The 23,141-nt window shown below is 38.3% G+C and overlaps 1 protein-coding gene and 1 long non-coding RNA gene across 7 annotated transcripts in view; one reads left to right on the top strand and one right to left on the bottom strand.

The window, feature by feature from the left end:
- LOC136836761 (probable glutamate receptor) overlaps positions 1-23,141 on the top strand; it is a 126,358-nt gene that overhangs the window by 21,417 nt on the left and 81,800 nt on the right. For all 6 annotated transcript variants that reach the window (XM_067101313.1, XM_067101311.1, XM_067101312.1 and 3 more), the window contains exon 2: positions 6,256-6,276. In XM_067101313.1, the coding sequence (XP_066957414.1) occupies positions 6,256-6,276 (21 nt within the window). The remainder of the gene's footprint in view (positions 1-6,255; positions 6,277-23,141) is intronic.
- LOC136836446 (uncharacterized) lies at positions 16,290-18,344 on the bottom strand. Its single transcript, XR_010852394.1, has 3 exons — positions 18,057-18,344; positions 16,968-17,185; positions 16,290-16,694 (listed from the first exon to the last, which is right to left on the bottom strand). It is a non-coding gene; the product is annotated as an uncharacterized lncRNA (long non-coding RNA).

The following is a 23,141-nucleotide window of genomic DNA, read 5'->3' on the forward strand; positions in this document are numbered from 1 at the left end:
GGATCTGTTCGCAACCGCGAAGAACTTTCGTCTTCCTCTGTATTGCTTGGCGGCCCCTTATCTGCAAGCATGGGTGATGGATGCAATGCTTGTGGACTGGTTGGACAAGGGTCTGTATGCTTTTCCTCCATTCAAGATGGTAAGGTAAGTGATCAACAAATTCCAGAATCACCAAAATGTAACAGTGACTCTAATAGCTTCATTTTGGCCAACCCAGGTGCATTCCAGCACCCATGGGACAATATAGAGGCCTACGCTTTCCCTCCATTCTGTCTGATTCTACGGGTGATCAACAGGGTCATGATCACCCTGAATCTCATGATGACCTTGGTGGCTACCAGGTGGCCACATGCTGAGTGGTATCCGGGCCTGCTAGCTCTACTTTCTGAGGTACTGAAGAGATTCCCCCATGGCACAACCTGCTGTGCTAGCTGCATGTATAGAGATAGCACCAGGCAATGGAAGGGCTGGCACATCACCCCTGGAGACTTTCCTCACCACACAGTGACAGAGATGTCTGGGTACCTTTGGAAGTCTCAGCGTGTGTGTACCAGGAGAAATTAGTCATCTTCTGTAGTTGGTGTCGTCGATGGGGTATCTCTCTGGTCAGAGCTACTCTTCAGCAGGTAGTGTATTTTCTTGTCTTTTTTCATCGAGATAAGCTTCTCTCAGTATTGGACATAAAGGGCTATAGAGCTGCCCTTGGCCAAGTCCTTTGGTTGAAGGAGGTAGATCTCTCATCCTCGTGGGAGATATCTATGCTTTTGAGAAGCTTTGAACAGCCTTGCCCACCAAAGGAACTCAGGCCCCCTGAGTAGGATGTGACTCATCTGAAGGAGCCTGACTCGCATGCACCATATGAACCTTTACAAGTCATCAGACAGGGATCTGGCCTCTAAGATTGTTTTCTTGCTTGCCCTGGCATCACTGAAGAGAGTAGGCAGGCTCCATGGCCATTCCTTTAATGTTAAGCACTCGAGGGGATGGGGAGCCGTTATCTCGAGATTGTTCTGGAATTTGTAGCAAAGACTCAGAATCTGTTAGTCCGATTCCAGATTCGAGTTATTTTCGGTCCCCTCCCTAGAGGACTTTGTAGGTGGTGATCAAGACGAGATTCGAATTTGTCCAGCTAGGGTGCTGCTTTACTACCTTAAAAGGACTTAGCATCTCAGGCTGTACAACTCTTCATTAGTACCCGCTCTACCAAAAAAGATACGTCCAAGAACATGATCTCTTTCTGGCTTTGTGGGATGATCAAGCAGGCGTACTCTTTGTCTTACAAGGTAGACTAGAGGTGGGCTAGAGCTCACGAGGTTATGGATATCGGCCTGTCCCTCCCATTCCAGAAGACCCTGTCAGTTCTACAGGTATTATGAGCAGGGTTGTGGTCCCTCCAGACCACATTCATGTCGTTTTACCTTCGAGATATTGCCCACAGATCCTTGGACATGTTTTCCTTGGGTCTTGTGATGGCTGCTCAACAAGTTGTGTACCCCACCCAACTCCACTAGAGGGACAGGTAGCATCTTGCCTATGGTGAACGGTAAGAGAGAGAATGTGAGTGAGTGACTGGTCTCCTCCCTTTTCTCTTTTGCCTTTCTCTGAGAGGCAGGTAGTGACCTGTCACATGCTGACAACGTGTTGCAGGTGAATCTAGATAATTGAGTGCCCTGTCTTCCATCTTTAGTAGATTGTTAGATGCAAGGCCCCCCCCCCTCTACCAAATGGCGAGAGTGATTGACAGTGAAATAGACCTGTTGGTTTTAAGAGCACTTTTATTGTCTCTGACAGTATGGGTGGGGCTTGCCTCCTACCATCACTAATTAACAACCTTGTTTGAAAGTTAAATGGCTGTTTCAGCTTGCGCTCATAAACTAAATCCTATGTAAAGACCTTCAGGTTTGTATGTTAGGAAAAATACAAATTACTTTTAAAATTTGCTATTACGACAGAGATCTTCCACATTCACGATTGATCCCTGATCTCCTTTTCCTGCCGAGAGCAACCAGATTTACTGAACACCTGCACTGGTATGCAGTAAATGTGCCCTACAGTCAAACTTCTGTTCCAGAGGTCCTTTATTTCTCACTCTGTTGGACTGTGGAATTGTCTCCTTAAGGATGGTGTGCAAATGGAACTTCAAAAGTTCAAGCAAAGATGCTATTCTCCTTGCATTTTAATAATTTACTCACATTTTTATCTAATTATTTATTAATCTGTTAATTATTTTTTTTAGTAAGTTATCTCTTCTATCTGTATTTCCCTTTACCCATTGTTACTTCTTTCTAATGAATACCATATTCTTTGGAAGCTTGAATTTCAAGTCAGTGGCCCCTGTGGTCTTATTCCATTTGAATGGGGGCTATCTTCTGAATAATAATAATAATAATAATAATAATAATAATAATAATAATAATAATAATAATAATAATGTTATTAGCAGATGCTTGCTATCTCTTACATTTGCTAGTCCATGTGTTGAGATTGAGACTTGTGAGTGGAGAATTCTTTTAAAAACGCATTCATGTCTCATAGCAGGCACTGCATTTTCAGTCCCATTGACAGCTGCACGATACATGACATTTTGGGCTCATGCATGCGGTCTTGCTTGATCATGCTGTCACAAGCTTTGTAGCCTTACTTCACGTTCCTGTAGATTCTCACCTGCATGTCTTTGTGCATCATTTTCTCGTGCAGCTTGAAGCCTTAGGCTCTAATCTGCCTCAGTTTCAACAGCTCGCCTTTGTGCATCTCTTTGTCTGCCCACAGACAATCTCTGGCCTCGTTATTCATCATTTTCTGTGGCCCGCCTTTGTGCGTCTGTTGCTCTGCCAGCAGCCAATCTTTCACTCTGTTCATCAGTTTCTGTCACCCTCCTCTCTGCTTGTCTTGGCCTGTCTCTTTCCTGAGCTGCCTTTGGCGGTTCCAGACCATTACCGGTAGTGCTTGCTGTTTGTCTAGACTTACCCGCCAAGTTCATTTTGAAATGAAAATACCTGTAACAAAGATCAGCCTAAAATTGTTTATTATATAGCGTTGAGTCACTTAATGTTGAAAATTTCTGGACAATTTTATTAAAATATTCTTGAAGACGACTTCACAACTCCAGGATCTTTTAAAGCACTCTTCAGCTCCTGAAGCATTCCTGGAGAAACCCCCATTGGATTATAGCATCTTCTTAAATTCTTAAAGACTCCAGGATCCTGTGAAATCGTCTTTAGCTCCTAAACGGGTTCCTATTGGATCCACTTCCCTTCAGGGAAGAAATTCAGAATTTGTCTTTCGAGTCATTTCTTCAACCTCCTGGAGAAACTTCCATTGGATTATAAAGTCTTCTTAAATCTTAAAGACTCCAGGATCCTGGAGCCTTCAGAATTCCCAGAAGCCGCTGGACACACACACACATGCAGAAAGGCAGTCAAGGCAGACACATACAGACCCAGAAAGGCAGCCAAGGAAATTAATATAATAGAAGTGCTTGAGTGAGAGGCTTTCTATGCTGTTGAACTGTTGACCAGACACATCCTGGACTGTTAAAATGTTTTGGCTGATAAGCTTAGTCACCAGAGGCAGGTCACAGGGCCAGAGTTGTCCCTGCACCTGCATTTAGGGGAGAGATTATTCAAAGGTTTGGGGATTCTAGTGATCAGCCTGTTTTGCTACTTGAAGCAAACAAGGAACTCTCAAGTCTCTGGCTTGCTACACTGAAACCTTGGGCTGTGATGTCCCAACACACCTCCTCTTGGGATAACCTCAACGTTAACACTTTCCCACTATTTATCCACCAAGTGATCAACCAGATGCTGGTCACTCCTAGTCTCAGGGTGACCCTGGTGGCTCTTTGCTGGTTATGAGCCATTTGGTATTTGGATCCACAGTCCCTTATCAAATGCTGAGAAAACTACCCCCTGTGGCCCACTCTTCAACAACACATGCTTCAGTATCAACAGCCTATGCAGGTGCTCTTGCTTCATGGCTGCAGGCTTTCTCCAGTGTCTCCTTTGTGAGAGAGGGTTTTCTTGGATGGCTGCAAAAGAGATGTTGGTTTCTGTCAGATTGTTTGCAGCAGGTGTTTACCAAGCAAAGTGAGTCATTTTCTGTGGTAAGTGTCATTCAGGGGAGATATCTCTTATCAGAGCCACTATTAGCAGATTGAAAAAATTCCAGTCTACCTCTACTTTGATAAGCTCCTCTTTTTGCAATTAATATAAGGGCAGTTGCTTGACCCTTTCTCTGGTCTTCTGGCTTAAGGCATGGAACTCTTTGTTTTAGGGATTTCCATGCTCATGCATAGCTTTGAGCAGTAAATATAGTATGTCACTTAAGCACAAGTAAAGGGTAGTTAAGTTTAGCTTTAGAAATACAAAATAAGTAATATTTATTAAAACAGATTACCAACTCATGACATCACAGTAAATCCTTGAAAGATATAAGTACAGTATTTGCAACCTTTCCGAATATATGACTAGGCTAATCGAGCTACTTTGTACAGTTTCTTTTAACACTTCAATACATTTGATTACAGCATGTGTGAATTTTCTGGAGGTTATCATTTAGATCCCTTTCTAGTGGTTTAAAATCTAGGTTCGGCTACTTTCTGTGCACACAGTGTTTTCACCAGACGCTCTCACATTAAATTTATTTAAAAAAAATGTTTGGAATATCTGCAGTAGTTTTATTAATTGTGAGGATTTTTCAACTTGTTAATTTCATTATACTGTAATTACAAGTAGATTGGCATTCTAATGAATCCCTTGTAAACGATAAGTTTATTGAACTGGAACTTACACAGTGTTTTATTTGCTTATTCACTAAATTAACTAACCTGTGGCATCTGAATATTGGAACCTTAGTCATATTTAGACTTAAGTAGAGTTCATCACCTTTATTAGCATGCAGGTTTAAGGTACATTCATCACAGAACTCCAACATCAGCAGGAGGTTGGGGGTTTGATGAAAACATTCTTAGGCAAACCTGATATGAATAACCTTGGTCTCGCTATTTCTGTCAGGAGCCACACCAAAATAAGTAAATAATTGCAAAAATAATTTTGACAGAATCTTACCACAATGATGCCGATATAAGGAGAAATATATTCATTTGGAAAGGTTATGTATGACAATATGGAAATATAAATGTACGGCGAGAAAAATTGAAAGACTTTCAAGGTACTACTTCTCTGTGAAGTGTAATTTATATGATTACAGATAGAAAAAATATCAGGAAAAATGAGCAAGGCCTTAAATTATTAAAGACAGGGTTTCAGAAGCCTGTGGTGTTGGTGAAAATAAGTGGAGAAGGTTCGAGGGGAAGTTGCTTGCACACCATGAGCAGTAATGCTCAATGGTGCCATATCAGGTAAAATTTGTAATGCATAAGCAGTCTTTCAGCTTGGAAACCACACTCATATGGTTCAAATAAGTTTTTGACAACAAAATATAGTAGGAAAATCTTGTTACCCCTACCAAAATGGAATTAATTCCCTCCAGAAAAATGAAGCTTTGGTGGCAGCATGGTTGCTCATATCTATCAGATAACTAGGCTTTTTTCAAATTTTATGGCTGCCTTTTGGTTTTCGTGATAAAGGTCTGCCCCCGAAAGGTGTCTGTTCTCCACAAGTCTTATTTTCCCCATGATAACTTTGCTTGGATTTGTGGTATTATATTGCCAGATATTTTTTTTATTTATTTTTTTTCGGACTTCTGGGCAGACTTAGTTTTACCTTTACTCAAGATCATTCGGGGTTTAAAACCAAGTTTGTGATAAATTTGTCAGTGTCTAATAGCATTTTTTAATTTTTATTACACAGGAGTTTTTCTTGCATTTATGATATGCTTTTGAAATTTGTCGTCCGTCAGGCCAGATTCATTTCGACTTCGACTCAAGGTCATTTGGTGAAGTCAAAGGCTGCACTGATTTTTGCATCTGTTAAAATTCATGTTTGCAAAAATTTTCCGCTGATGATTTGACATGTATTTTTAGGATTTTTGCGAGTTGTATGACTTATTACTCCTTCTCATGGTCTCCATCTTGTTCTGTTTCAGAAACTTAAGTTGTAAATGGCAATGATATCATAAAATTACTATTTACTTGTTAAAGGCGCTTAGTAAATGATCTACCTTGATTTTATTTTCCCAATGAAATATTTTTGATAAGAGGCGATATGAATTAATTGCGAGAATATAAGATATATTTAGGACATTTACAATAATATTAGTAAGTTACAAATAATTTTGTTTTGCTTTATATTTCAGATGGCTCCAAATACCGAGCAGGTAAGTAATGTCTGCTATACCATCTTCCGGTTGGAGTCATTGTGATTGGTAAGGTCGAATTTATGTCTTATTGCCTACTTTGGAGAGTGAACGGTTAGGTGTAGAAATGGGGCTGAGACAAGGCTGTTTTACTATCTACGGATGAAGTGAGATGAGAAGTCAGAGACGGCAACAGACGCAGGTAGGTGCAAAACCTTAGGGATGAAACTATATATTGGTTATGAGTATAGTGGGGTGGCCGATGTTCGGAGATGACGTAGCGATGTTTGGGATAGTGGAGAAAAACTGCAGAGATTAATTGATGGATTTGAAGGTGTTTGTGAGAGTAGAAAGCTGATAGTTAAGCGTACAAAATATACGAGAATGGCGCAGTTTGACTGAAGGAGGGAAGTTTGATGCGTTACTTATCAGCCCTTTGTTTCGTTGTATGAAGTCGTTGATGTTGTGGAAGTTTTCTACAAAGGGGTTCGTCCATGATTTGCCAGTTAAGTTAAAGTTAATGAAAGTAGTCATCGTTGCCCTCTCTTATCTCGGGAGCCACCACTTTTTTAGGGAAAAGGCTCAAATGTGGGTCGGAATCAGTTTTAACTCATTACAGAAACTTACTTCCCAGTAGATTAAATATTTTTATGAGTACAAAAACTTACTTCCCAGTAGATTAAATATTTTTATGACCATTCATCCATATCATCCACAAAATTGAGTCCATCTCTATATGAGTAAAGTCCCTTGAGTCATGAATAGGTAAGTATTTCCACACCACTTTTGGCTCAATCTGCCTGTGGCATCGGCCATGCCAGTGGATATCCTCGACAGACCCAGTGTGATCTGTGGCTCCGTAGTTTCACTCTCTCTCTCTCTCTCTCTCTCTCTCTCTCTCTCTCTCTCTCTCTCTCTCTCTCTCTCTCTCTCGTTAACCATCAGTGCAGAGGAGTTATTCACGCCTAGTTGTGAATTTCTCGAATGCTTATTAATTTTGGAAAGCTTTTATTCATATCTGCGCCAAGTCTGTGCAAGACAATATGTACTTTAGTCTCGATTCTAGAATAAATCCCTCACTGATGATCTAGTTGCTTTGAAAGGAAAATCCTAACTGTTATCCAGAATTCATGCTTATTCATGCTTCAGCTGAATTCAGTTGTATATCAGTAAAAGAGCATAAGTTCTTTATTCTGTTATCCTGTTTTTACCATGTAATTCGGTTGGGTAGTCGGACTTCACATATTTCAGCATTATGGCCTTGAAAGAGAAAGTTAACCGAATCCTTGAAATGTGCGTTTACTCTTTCTGTTGGAATGTTCCTTGCACTCCACATTCTCTCTATTAAAGGTCACATATTTTCAGTTTTTTCCGTTTTTCATTATATTCGAGTGAATATTTGTGTGCATGGGAATTCTTCATGCTTATAAACATGTACATTGCACGCATATGTATTCACATAACATACATACTCAAATATATACGCATACTCATGAGTACAGATGTACGCATTCATTTGGCACACACACACACACACACACACACACACACACACACACACACACACACACACACACACACACACATATTCCTACACAAACTCATGTATAGGTCTACGCATGCACAAATACAGATTAACACACAAGAGTTGGCTTTTATATGTATGTGTTTGTGTGTGCGCGCGCGTGCGCATACATACTGGCACCTCAACTAAGTAGATTTCGTTACTCAACGGAATGAGCTCCGTGTCGTACCTTTGTTGTACTCTTATGTTTTTGGTATTGCCAGTAAACTGTGTGATATCTTTAACGTATGTTGAAAGTTGTAACTGTAGTGTACAACACAGTTGCATAAGGTAATGTGCCTGCTTTATATTGTGAAATTTATGCTCATAAAGTATTTTTTTCGAAGTGTGTTTCGCTTCTGTATTTCTTGCAACCACGTGCTAAGAAATTCTGAGATGATTGGTTAAATAGTGTAATTGCACGCATTACATACATGCGTGCAATTACACTATTTAACCAATATTTCAGAGCAATCACACTGCTGCAAATCATTATTAATAAAATCTGTAAAGCGTCGTATGTGAATTTTATTCAGGTGGTTTTGTTACATTGTTCGAGAACGTGCTCTGATTCGAACGTTGGTGATCAAAGGAAATTTAATTGCACTGTATACTACAAGAACACGAAATCATTGTTAATGGCAGGTATGGAAACAGGTCCTTTTGTGAATTTTATCAGTGTGATTGCACCTTGCTTCTCTGTTTCATTGCGTGATAAAATGTCCACGTGGGAGATAAAACTGCAGTTTCTCTTTGTTTTGTTGCCGCTAGCGTTATGTATGGAAAACTATGGGAAAAATTATCACTACTGCCATAATGATATCAAAAAGAATTTTTTAGAGAGACTAATTCTTGGTTTCGATGCGAATGAATGCCAAGATGGCATTGCTACGCTTCTTTCGCAAGATATACTGTACTGTACATATCTAATGCGGTTTGGTAGTTTGATTATGTATTGTATTTAATGCAATGCTGCTTATATTTTGTCATCTTCAAGGTAAGATTTAGTTCTACGTAAATATTTTTCAGTTTGTGCACGTATGCTGGTTTATAAGTGCACGAATCTCGTTGCAAAACAGTACGCACATACTCTGGCCCCTGTGTGTGTGTGGGTGCACATACAGACGTGCTTCATGTTAATTTAAACTCCCCAGTTACGGAAACCGATTGCAGCAGTTCTACATATCGGATATGCTTACAAGGTAGGTAAAATACAAAATCTATAATACAGTATATAACAAAAACCATAAACATCCTGGTGTGTCTGTTTTGATGTAAGTTACGAAATATCTCTCACTTGCTCCCCCCCCCGTCTCTCTCTCTCTCTCTCTCTCTCTCTCTCTCTCTCTCTCTCTCTCTCTCTCTCTCTCTCTCTCTCTCTCTGGTGCATTCATTAAGGGAATCGCACCATCCACGAGATACAAAATGTGTGGGTGTGAACTTTTGGCTATGGTTGGGCTGTCACACTAATATTATCCATTTGCAATAAATACAGTTGTATAACAAATGATAATGATTTTTATAAAACTGTTGTTTTAACTTATCCAGTTTTACAGCTCGTATTGTCGTCTTAGAAAATATAAACTTCGCAGTCATGCGCCATTTGCATTCTGGTAACTCTGAATTTTAACTATACCATAGTTTAACCAGACCACTGAGCTGATTAACGGCTCTCCTAGGACTGGCCCGAAGGATTAGACTTATTTTACGTAACTAAGAACCAACTGGTTACCTAGCAACGGGACCTACAGCTTATTGTGGAATCCGAACCACATTATAACGAGAAATTTTCTTTCACCAGAAATAAATTCCTCTAATTCTTCCTTGGCCGCTCAGAGATTCGAACTCGCGGCCAGGAGAGTGCCAGCTGAGAACGGAACCAAAATCACCAGCTGAGTTGTACCGAGATCATTAAGCATTAGTTGCTGAATGCAGCATAATTCGGAGCAACTTATTTTTTTTGTAAATTAACTAAGGTTGGTTAAAAAATTCAGTTATATAGAATTTTTTTTTTATTGAAGTAAAGTTGTGATTTCGTCCATTTCGGACGTTACTTCGGCATTCCCGTTACATATGTAGAACTAATTGAAACTAACCATGAACAAAGCCGATGTAAAGTTATGTTGATGAAGTCTTGTTAACTTAATTTGCATTAAATATTGGAGGAGCAGAGGGAAATGTTATTTCGCCGCCAGATATTCCTTAACAGAAATATAATATATATATATATATATATATATATATATATATATATATATATATATATATATATATATATATATATATATATATATATATATATTTTATCACACCGTATTTATATACAATCATGAAGCTTCAAATCATGACAGCTTCATGATTGTGTATAAATCATGATGTGATAAAAAATTTCAAAATAAGACCTGCGTGTTCCAAAATACCAATGGACGGTCATGGTGGAGGTGGGTTAATGCCGAAGCTAAGTATAATTTCCCTGCTCTCGACGGGTAAACAAGTACAACAAACTCGGCATTAACTTATACCTCTCTTGATGGCTCAGTGGGTAGACCGTGACTGGAGTCGCTGGATAAGTATCTGTTTCGAGGGATCGAGACCCGGCAGTACCAATCCATTTATCACTTATAAACTCTCCTTCGGTGATAATTCCCCATCAGGGATATTCCCGAGGTAGCGTGAATTTGATATTAAGCGACGTTTGTAGCTTCATGATTATATATATATATATATATATATATATATATATATATATATATATATTATGCATTTATTTGTGTATTTATTTATCATTGCCATATCCATACATAACTCATGAATCAGAAGACTTCCACAACATTAGCTTCCTCATAAACCTACTTAGAAAGCTCACCGGCCGTTCACGGAACCTCCATAGATGCTTAGGACCATTCATCCTTATCTAGCCTGCACTCATGTGCTTCTTAGATACTAAGGCCCTTTCTTTCCCGTACCTCTTTCATACTTTACCCAAGGCCTTCCGCTCTTCCTTCTTCCTAAGGCTTCTGAATTGCACCTTCTTTTCCCCCAACCTATCCGTCGTACACTTTTTACATGATCAAACTATCTCAGAACATCTGTACTCTGATCCATCTTTCACGCATGCTAACCTTTCAGCTTTTTTACTTCCTCGGTGTATTTCCACACATTTCCCCATTTTGTTTCTTACAAACAAAAGCAGTTTATGTCGGCAGCCTCAACCTTTTTCTCTCAATTGTGTTCAATATCCATGCTTCACTTGCATTAAGAAGAGTTGTCTTAACAATCCCTTTACACTTTCCTTATTTGGTTTCCATCGGCAATTCAAGTATCTTCTCAATCTCTCGTACATACCCTCCTGCCTTTCTTGGTAAACACAGCACAAAGTGCTTATACGAATCATTTTGCTTCCTTCTTCCACGGTCCATATTAGCTTTCATTGTACCATCCAAGTGGTTCCCATTTATCCTCAACTTTTCTCTTGCTTACATTTGCTGTACACCGTCTCCTCTTGCAAATATGTTCGTACTCGTCCTTTTCCAGTTCATGTTCACTGGCCCCGGCCAATAAAGAATTATGTATTTCATTCCATCCGTGACATACTTTCTTTTCCCATAATTTTAAACCTTCCCGTAAGGCCCTTTCACTGAGTACATTTATGACTATTCACTGAGATACTGGACAGCAACAAAGACGTAACGCACTCCATTTTCTGAATAATTTTCTCCTCAACCGACGTATTGTAACGCACGCTTCATTTCAATCATAATAATTTTATTTACTCTCTGCAACTTATCTTTTATATCATACATTCCCAACACCCTCAGCATTGCCGCTCAATCATTTCTGTTATGAGCCTTTTTAAGTCCTCCTATGCCACATGCAGCTTTTCCCCTTCACTTCCAAACTTCTTACATATCTACTTCATAGAAAACAATTCGGCCATAGTAGGCTACATTCCTAGGAATATAATTTCTTTAGCTTGACACAGTTTCCAGTAACTCTGCAAACTAACTCTTTGGTGGGACGTGATGTTTTATCAAGTACTTTTGTATTGTTTTAAACTGAATTTGTAGGAGATGTCGTCACCATTACCCCACCATAGAAATGTCAGTGTCTATGATCTATTCATAATTTACAATCATATCACTTCATGACATGGGAGTTTCGGTGGAAACTTCTTGATGATGTAAAGCTTTTTACATTGCTACGCTGACACTTAGTGAAATATCATGAAAGCCTTCGGACTAATGTATGTAGTAATCCTAGTCAGCACCTGGTTTCTCTTCTGCATGGCATAATATACTGTAAGTGTAATGGAAATTTCATTGCTAGAAAATAAATCCATTCCAGGAAAACGGAAAAATCTCCTCCTCCTCCTCCTCTCCCCGACCCTTTTTTTTTTTTTTTTTAGATAAAAATGAGGTTGGGTCTTATAAGCATGCATTCAAACTTGCAGTATTAGAGCCTTGAGTTTCGACTTTTGTGAGGCCATAACGATAATATTAATGGTTGTACCAAGCTGGCTTGCTTTTGTTTGTAACAGGTAATGTTCGACATCTCTAACTCAGGAACAGCAAGTTTTACCATTTATCATCAAAACGTTGTAACTTTTAATTCACTGTATATTGTGGGACTAGGCTATTCAGACAATAAAATTTCACTTTTATATACAGTCAGACGTAAGTAAATTCACTTTAATAAGATTAACCTTCCACTTGATGTCAATGCAACAGAAAGTCTGTAAGTTGGGAGTTTTTTCATTCTCCCCTTCCGATGAGGTCCCTGATATATCAGAAGAACTAGAAGGATTGACTGCGTTGGTTCCTTGTATAGGGCCTGCAAGATACCGTTATGTGAAAATACAAATTCGAAAAACATAAAAATTAGACTTGTGTTCAATATATTGATGTCATAATTTCCTCCTCCAGTGAATTAGGTTATATTTTTCACCATGTCTGCCTGACAGACTGGGTTGGTGTATATATTTCTTGGTGTATCAGTAACGGAAGAGGAGGATTTCATCAAAGTTTTCACTATTAAATAAGGCTGTTGCAAATACTTAGCAGGCCTAAGGGGTTAATGAAAAACACTATTCAGATGTATGTTGCCATTGGCATAGTTATCAGTGATGTTAAAATGGCCGAGCATAGGTGTTAGTAATAGCGTTAATTGACACAGGTGCTGTTGTCATATATCGTGGGTCAAAGTTGTCAACAAGCATACACCGTCATAGGTATGAAAGTCCTGTTGCAACGGAATTACATTATTTTGCTACAATAAAATTGTATTCACTAGCATCCGATCATTACAAACGTGCATTCTTTGTTTATGCGTTGATTCCATCGAGTTGCGATTTAACTTTTTATCCGACAGCTAGAGGAACTCGCCTTAAAGAATGAAAATGCCACGATCTCCATAAGTAGTGCCGAGAGACTTACCATGTAACCGAATAATAGGACGACAAACATTCCCTGTAAGAGGAAAGGAAAATCGAATCAGATTCAGAGGATTTGTAAAATATTTATGCGTTTGTCTAAGCATCTGCCTCAGTATTCATGCCGGCCTCCGGTGAAGTAAAATGGGTTGAGAACTCTGTTAGGTTTGTATTATTTTGAAAAAATTTTTATACCTATATTTTGATGATCCTAAATTCATTTTCCCTCCTGAAGGCAGCCTTTTATCGAAGTAATTTTACAAATTTACTTATGGGCACCTGTAAAAAACTTTTCTTTATATAAACAAAATAATGTTTCAGTGTGATGGCACCTTGTTTTAAGAATGCTTCTTGAACTATGTTTAGTCGGGATTTCAGTTTTTTATCATAAAAGAAACAGGGTGTCAAATGCAAAGGTACCATAGATGAGAGTAAAGTTAAGGTATATAGACTTACAGCAGTTAATGTTCATTGACCTCTAAAATCTAAAGTTTAGGTTGCACGTCGTGGTTAAGACTATTATTATTCACAAAATGATCGCGAAGTAGTAGGGAATTTGAACAAGAGATGATCATTATCAGTGCTGAAAGATTAGACTTTTTGTAAGCACTTTTTCTGAGAGAGCCTCTTTTTCTCATAATATTGGTTTTAAGATGAAATTTTGCTGTCGGCCATAACAGAGTAACCCAAAGAAAGAAATTAGAAAGATTTAACCATAAACTTCGATTCATGTTAGAGTGAAGGCGACAAAACATTTTGTTACGCACTTATTACTTCTTTTCTTCATCTCAAAAGTTGCGTGAGGTATCTGTACAGTTCGTGCAGATAATTCTGCATCACCATTTGATGGTATGTGTACTAGGTATACCAAAGGAAATACGGAGATGGTGGAATTTCACAGAGGGCCTTTGTGTCGCACGGCGTGGGAGGCGTTGATATTGATGTGTAGGATTACAGTGGCTTGAGATATTCAAAATTACTAAGGAAGCTCAAGTAACAACCACAAAACTACCTCCAGAAAAGACACGGAGTTGCCTGCTCCTTATAGAAAGAAACTGGCAGTATGAGAAAGATCTTCATTCATGAAAAAAAGATAATTACAGCTTTTTGTGTTTACATTGTCAACTGTGAACATTGTCCTCACATACCCAAGTGTTCGCTAATGAGAGGTGTGTTTTGTCAGTGATGGTCGTCGGAGGGTTCTTGCAGGATTTGGCATTTGCAAATGACTTATCCAGCCAGTAGTCGTACAGTCCACCTTCGACAACTGCTCTGATTCTGGAATGGTGTTCAAAGTAGGATCTTCAGTGTTTGTCATTTGATTCAATGTTTTTTAATATATCAAGGGCTACAATAATGTAAAAGAAATTATCCATTGATCAAAACACATTTGGTAGCTTTATTAAATCCAGGCTTGTTGAGAGAGAGAGAGAGAGATATTTACCCTTGATTGATAGCTTCTGTAAGGGGACTGTTCTTCTGCAGGATCATGCAGAATGTGAACGGTAGAAACATTTCCTTCGAAACGTAGAATTTGCAGTTGCCTGAAACCAATGGAGAGTCGAATATTAACTAGAAAAACGTGTAATTTTTTTTTGTTTTAAATGAAAAGTAAAGCTCTGTTGAATTGATAAATAGTTTCTCATTTGCTGCTATAAACACGCATTGATAGGTAACCTGGGGCTGTCACGTGCTGAGTGCCCCTGGAAGTGGACGGGTTATAAATTTGTATTGTATTTGCCATTTATTTTATGCTGGGATTAGAAGAAGATAGTGCTTTGTTTCATAATGTCCCGTAACTGAACAGGTACAGTGCTTTGTTTCATAATGTCCCGTAACTGAACAGGTACATTTTACAATGGTTGAATATACTGGTAAATTTTATGATTAGGGTCCTTGGTCTAGATTAATCTTGTACTGGACTTAAAAGTGTGTGATTATTTCAGCGACGTCTTAGGTTTTATTTCTTAGAGGTTTGTCATGTTCCAAGGAAGTTGCTTTAGCGAAGTTCCCTAGGCTCTTTGTTTATTGATCTTTCATGTAACTTTATTTTTGTTTGGAGCCTGAATTTGAGAGACACGTACTGATAAGGCTCCAGACCGCTGACAGTTTGTAAAATTATGGAATCATTTACGAACTACTTGAATTTTGTTTGATTCCAGGCATTTAGTTTTTGTCTTAGGTTCCTTGGATGGGCACTGTTAAGTCTGAACTTCAAGGATTATGTCATTCCATTGAATGTCAGCTTGTCCAGTGGTTAAATTTGCATTTTCAAAGAATAAAGGCTGACATTTTAGTGCATGCCATGAGTGTAATTCTATTTGGTTGTTTGCTATTTTTTGTGTCTGGCTGTTTCATCGAACGTATCCATTCCCTTGGAGTTATTTCATTGTAGCCATATTTCGTCGATGAAGTTTTGCTCAGGAACCCTTCTAGTATCCTTACTGTTATTTTACTCTGATTTCCACACACTTATCGTACTTTCCACATCTACAGTGATTTCCATCTCTGCACGCTTGCGAAACTCGAGGTAATTTCCAAAATTGCCTCTCCTCTTCATTCTTTATATGCCATTATTATTGTATATGTTACTTACAGTGTATACGAATATCTATGAATTCTTCCCACCAGTGTTTGTAATTTCGTGACTACATCTGGCCTACACTATCATCTGTAGATAGTACCTCACTGCCTTCCATTCTCGTAATCCCTGGTGTTTTCTAAACCAAAATCTTTGGTCCTGTCTTCGTCCATTCTCTAAGCTACACCACTTTTAATACCTATACAAAAATAATTTACCGGAGAAAAATAGTCACTCTTACCTCAGGTCTTACTGTGTACGAAACTGTTACACCTAAGTATTTTCCAAAGAATCACACTAGTTAATTGGAGGATTTTGCTATCACTTTTTAACATTTGGCATCTGCTTCATTAGGTGTACACGATCCGAACGCATACAAACAGCTCGTCTCATTTTACAATGTGTCATCAGTAACAATTTGAAATGAAGGTTCCAAGTTTACTACGTATTTGGGAGAGAGGGTTGAGTTTGCGCCCACGTGTGCCTGATTTTTCTCTGCATACAGTACATGTCAGAATTCCTATATTCATGTGTACATGTATTGACCCATTGTGAATATCTGTCAGAGAACAATAAGAGAGATACATTCTAAATTGTAGGAGTATACACACGAATAATTTCATTGATGGTACATTCATTCACCTCTGAAACATCATAACAACATAAAAGAAGGAAAATGATTTACCATTCTCCATGTAATCCTCCGTTAGAAACATTTTCATCATAAGCAGTGGATTGACCATGACGTGGTCTCCCCGCGACACCAAATCATTCACGATCGTTGTATAGTCATTGGGCTCTATTTGCTTGATTCTCCCTTTCGCTCCAGTTTGGGCGACCTCGTAAAATATACCCGACTTGACAGCCTGTTGGTGGCAGGGTTTAGACGATTCAATAACTTTTCTGGATTATTTACTGCTGTATGAGATATATATATATATATATATATATATATATATATATATATATATATATATATATATATATATATATACAGTATAATGTATGTATCTGTTAGAGCCTGCAAAAGTAGTTTGCATGGTGTCATTCATTTGAAAGCAAACTATCAGTAAAGCAAATCAAAACAGTTACGTTAAACAATTGCTGAGGTTAGTACTGATAACAATTGTAATCCTTACCGTCATGTACTGTATGTAAGCCGTGTTCTGAAACCAGATGGATATAACTCTCGGATCTGACACCATATCTTTCAGAGTCTGGTAAGGCTCTGAGATGTAGCGGACGGCTAGCAGTGAAGTCAAGTTAGTACTGTAGCATTTAATGATGACGAAGACACCGATCATCCAGATTCCAAGGAATAGTGTCTCCCAGGTGTTCTCTGCTGAAGCTTCGATGTCTGGAAAAGATGTTGCATATGTTTGATTTCTTCAGGCCGTGTGCGTGCGTATGTGTGTGCGCGCGTGTGAATGTCTGGGTCTGGGGTGGGTTAGCGGAAATGGTTGGGAATGAGGAATTCTCATGAAATTGGCTCTAGTCTAGATAAAAGAAGAGGGTTTAACACACCTTTTGAAAAACAATGTTCTTTAGAGCTGTAGGTGCAATCACATGGGTTTCTAAAAGCCACTTTATATATATAATACATACACACACAGTATGTGTCATGTATGTATATGTATGTACTGTATGTATTAATTGATCCCCGTAGGGGGTTAGTGCCGTCAGTGCACCTCACGTCGTGCACTGTAGGCATTACTTAAGGGTATTTGCAACGTCCGGCCCCTAGCTGCAACCTCTTTCATTCCTTTTACTGCACCTCCGTTCGTATTTTGTTTCTTCCAGCTAATATTCCATCCTCTCAAGCAATTTTTTCAGTGCAACTGCTTTGAGGTTTTCCTCCTGTTTCACCTTTCGAACCTTCTTACTGTCAATTGCCCTTTCAGCGCTGAATGACCTCATAGGTCCCTTTGGCTTAAATCCCATATTCTGTTTTATTCTATTCTATTCTATATTAATTGATATTTGAGAAAACTGCATCTCTACATATTTATGGTTAACTTTATATGCATGCCAACAAACTGTAGGTATGGTATGTCACTTTGCATTTAATTTGTGTACAAACCCAAGTACAAGACATACTCTTGTGTTTTGTAAAATTTTCTTAATTTGAAGTACTAAATTCTAAACGTGAATTTCTACATTTGACATTAGAAGAATATGTATTTTTTGTGGATTATGATTGCAAACCGGATGAAATGTGAGTAAATTACTTTGTTGGAAGAATGTTCTTAAGTATGTAGCCACATTTAGCTTAGGAGAAAGCGATGGTGTATTCCACTGAATCGCGGACAAAGCAGTTACGACGACAACAATCACGAGTAATGTAACGATGGTGGCTAACCACACGGATGCCGTGAGTGGCCAAACAAAACTCCAAGGGTTGACCTCGGTGTTCCCTCTTCGACCCAGGATTCTTCCATAGTCCACGTACAGGGGCTTCGTAAAGTCGATGGCTTGCGATCGCAGGTACGTTACTGCCAGTGGACTAATGGCAAAATCTGCCTCCTGGGATAAAAAGAAGTTGCAAACGAGTTATTACTTAATTTTCAATAATATGTTATTGTTTTGTTATTAAGCCTGAAACATCTTGTTTTAAATAATTTCCACTGCTCAGTGACTGTCACATGTGCTATAAAAGCATAAATCTATAGTCTTTTGTCGCAGTGCATATATATATATATATATATATATATATATATATATATATATATATATATATATATATATATATATATATATATATATATATATATATATATATATATATATATATATATATATATATATATATATATATATATATATTTCTGCAAATATACCTTAGATAGCCTACTTACTTGATTCTGGGCGGCAGCGGATGAATGCAGGGAGTTCTTTACATTATCAAGAAATCTACTGTATTTATTACCATCTGACTCAATAGACTGATTAAGGCAACTCCGTAGACAAACACCGAGGGAAATCTGTTGGCTTAGGGCCTTCTTCATGTGAGGGAAGATTACGTAAGTTCAAGGGTTCTCTTAATTAATTATATTTTTTTACATAATAAACACAGATTAGAAGACTGACGAATTACTGGGCAGGTAAAAATATGGGCAGGTAAAAATATGGGCCTGCTAAATGAATGAATCCTACACAGGAGAAATACTCTACGCTGATGATGTCTTCATAACAGGAACATCACAGAGGGGTAGATTAAGGGGTGGCATAAGGCCACTGCACGTGGGACAGAGCCGAGTGGGTCCACAGCCAGGGCTGATCTGCAAGCTATGCGAGACGGTTACTTGCAAGAATAATAAGACGCTCAAAGAGAACTGAGGGGATGCACAAATGGTGCCAAATAACTCAGTTCAACACAAAATGCATAATTATGTTAACACTTCATGCTTCAACACAAATTACTGAAGGTGATCACACAATGGAAATGGTAAATAAATCAGACAGAGAAATAACAAGAGCGTGACTGACTAAGAAACCTTATTCCCGGTACATTACCTCCGTCAAGATGACGATGTCCTTTCAGTAGGGCGCCGACGCTGGAGGAGGGAATTAAGGGGATGCCACAACAAAAGTAGACTGGTTCAGACCTCAGGGTCAAACACGTGGAGGGTGCAAGGGACAGGCATAGGTAAGGACATCTGTCCTTGGTGGAGTCCTGAGTGCTTCTCTCTCTTGACTGCTGTGGCATGGTCTATTTCTAACCTCAGGGAGTTATGCCTTGGCATCCAGATAGGTGGTGCAAAGGTCAATCTCTTCCTCGTGTCTATAGCAAGCACGTGGGCATTCAGTCAGGCCTTGTGGAAAAAAAAAAGTTAAGTATATCTTAGTTTAACCAGACCACTGAGCTGATTAACAGCTCTCCTAGGGCTGGCCCAAAGGATTAGATTTATTTTTACATGGCTAAGAACCAATTGGTTACCTGGCAACGGGACCTACAGCTTATTGTGGAATCCGAACCACATTATAGCGAGAAATGAATTTCTATCACCAGAAACAAATTCCTCTTGTTCTTCACTGGCCGGTCGGAGATTTGAACTCGCGACCAACAGAGTGGTAGCTGAGAACGGAACCCGCTCACCCAGTGAGGAACTAGGCCTTGTGGAGAGGTTACCATTCCCAAGCGGCATGGCACCAACTTTCTCTTTTTTTGGCTCCTCCCTTACCTCTTGTCTGATGCCGTCGAGGAAGTCATCTTCAGAGGTCACCTGGAAACAGGGCCTTAAGCAGTCATGTTGAGCAGAGAGAAGGATTAAAGGTTTAACCATTTTGGGAATGAAGGAGAGAGTTGACAAAGGGCCGAATGAAAACCCACAGTCTAGTAATTAAAACAATTAAAATTAATTTAATTTCTTTCTCTGTTACATTATGGATGTAAAAACGAGTGAGGTTGCTTGAGAAGAAGTTTCCTCCACCATAGTAGTATATATATATATATATATATATATATATATATATATATATATATATATATATATATATATATATATATATATATATATATATATATATATATATATATATATATATATATATATATACTAGGAAAAGACAGACTGTTGATTTGTGCTTTATGGCATATGTGACAGTCATCGAGCAGTGGTGCTTATTTAAAACAAGATGTTTCGGGCTTAATAACAAAATTTTCATTTTTCCCTCTGCATGTTGGTATTCATAACATTATTAAAGCAAAATTTCGTAATGGTAACCTTTTTGACTAGCATGCCAATCATTCCATCCCATGTTCCATTTGGTAGAAGATATCCCCATTTCCCGTCTTGAGGCGGAATAATTTTATACCTGCAATAAAGAAAATATAGTTAATATGCCGATAATATAACGGAATATGAGATGCGTTATGTAGGTAAGCCACAAGGAAAAAATTAAATTGTTGAGATCCTGACTGGGTGTGTTTTTAGCTTTTTAAGACATCTTCAAGAGTACTGGTAAATAGTGGTAGAATTTTCATTATATATGCTAGGATGGCAGTACAAACGATCATACAGACTTGAAAAAATATAAGCTCCTGACAGGATAGATAAAAACTGCACTTTAATCGTTATTTTAGTAGTAGAACCATGTTTAATGGGGCCTCAAGTTAAAATGGTGCTCCCTCTAGCAATAGGGTCAGTTTTATTCTATTTTTTCTGTTTTCGAACTTTATCTCAGAAATGCACAGTTGGACGTAGTGATCCTGGTATATAGTCCAAAGTGTGACTGATTCACAGTCACAGTTAGTAATCTTTCGCTGAAGTGTGTGGTAAATTTCGAGATGCATTCTTGCTGAGTTTTTGAAGTCTAGTTTGCAATGCAAGTATTAGAAGGATTAAGGTATGTGCGAATGAACCAGGTGTTGTCCAGGTCAGAAAGGTAGGAAATGTCTTTGAGCTTCAACTCTGAACCCTAATGACCAGCACTGCCTTGTTTTAGAAATTAGTACGTGGTTTACAAGATGTCAATTCATGTGTACCATTAGCTGTGTTCGTATACCGAATATGCTACGTATCAAACTGATATATTTTTCAAGAAAATAATTACAACAGTGTAGGAGACAATAAAGTGGCCCCACAATATAGTTTTCCTGGGTAATCTTGCTGCTGAAAGAGGCGGCAACTGTATAGCCCATGGAAAATGGAAAGTACGAGTCTACATAGGTTATGCTTAGAATAACTTGCAACCGCTCTGCCATTTGGAGGTGGCCAAGTTGTGCTTACACCAAGATCATAAATGTTTAACTACCCAAGTAACGCATAATTTTGAAAAGTTTCACTCGCAGTTAAAGGGGTATAGCACTTGGCCTGTTAAGATTATCATAATTATGGTATGTTATCAGAGAGTCTTCATTACCATTAGGTGAGAAAGCTAGAATAAGCACACTATCAGAAATATTTATCAAACATTGCTATAGTGGATTTGTGTCACTGGTAAAGATTGAAAGATCCATAGCACTTTGATTAATCTATTTTTAATTTATTGAGCATTGAAAGGGAAAGACTAAAGTTTTAGCCTATGTCCAAGAATTTGGTTTTTCTCTCATAGTTAACTTTATATACCCTGTAAATTGCTGCTTTGCAGGGTTAAAGTAATTTTTTTTAGTGGCTGAGTTTTTTATATTTAATTGCTATAAAACTAGTAAAGCAAATTTACACACCATTCTCCTTGCTGAAAATGCAAGTATTATACATAATTTCAAAGATGTCCATGTGTCATAGTGGTAAGTCCCAAAAGTAAATGATCAACTTTGAGGAAGAGCTAAGGGCATAATACTTTCGAAGCTTGTATGGTCCCAACATAGAAGATGAGCTTTGCAAGCAAGTTGGTTTCAGTTAAGTTATTAAATGGATCTTGGATTAGCTTTACCTAGGCTTGTAGAGACAAACCACTGAGGGATAAGGTTCTGCTTGTTCAGTTGCTTCCACACATTGGTGTCATTCCCCATAGTATGGAGAATTCAAGGATATGGTCCACAGGATCGGCAGATAGTTTTAAGGAATAATATTTGATGAAGTATGAACAAAAGCATTTACGTTGGAGTAATGAAATTAGAGGGCTAGAGAAGGAAAAAAGGAATTAGTTTGAAAGTCTTTTGTACGATAAAAGAGTTGATCATTTAACATTCTACAAGGGTTTGAAAAAAGTAGTCAAAGAAAAATTGAGTGCAAAACAAAGGGTTTGTTGAAAGTTTAGGTGGCAACCTAAGATAGTGCTTTAGGGAGAAATAGTTGTTAGGAATTAAATGCAGAGATAGGCTGAAGATATGGATTTTTGAATATCTTAAGAAAAAATAGTCCTATACTAATTATTATTTTGAAAATTTTCTAATGTGGAAAATAGGAAATTTGAAAGATGTAAGATAGAAGTGGTCAATTTAAATGAGAGAATGCTTGGAATGACTGGACAGGCACTTAGAGTTCGTGGGTTGACGTATAAAATGCTATGGCTTGTAATGGAAATGAGACTGAGTAGCTGACCAGGATGTGCTAGCTAAGTCTGTATGAGAAAGGGTTCCAAAAAGAACTGGTGCTTTTAATCATAGTTCCTTGTTTGTAGTTAATTGTTTGTAGAGGTGAAAACGATACAGGTGACTGGGAATTATAGGGAGTAGTTACTTAGTACTCTGCCGGAGGTATATTTTAGGACTTTCGTAGGGGAAGACAGAGTGAGTTTAGTTGGGGAAGAGGGCGTGATGATCAGGTGTTTATTTTGAAGCGAGTGTGAGAAGTTTGAGAGTAAAAGGAAAAACACATTTGGGGTAAGTGGAACTAGAAAAAGGGTGTGACAGAACATGAAAGTGGGAG

The sequence above is a fragment of the Macrobrachium rosenbergii genome, chromosome 56 (genome assembly GCF_040412425.1).
Source record: "Macrobrachium rosenbergii isolate ZJJX-2024 chromosome 56, ASM4041242v1, whole genome shotgun sequence".
NCBI lineage: Eukaryota > Metazoa > Arthropoda > Malacostraca > Decapoda > Palaemonidae > Macrobrachium > Macrobrachium rosenbergii.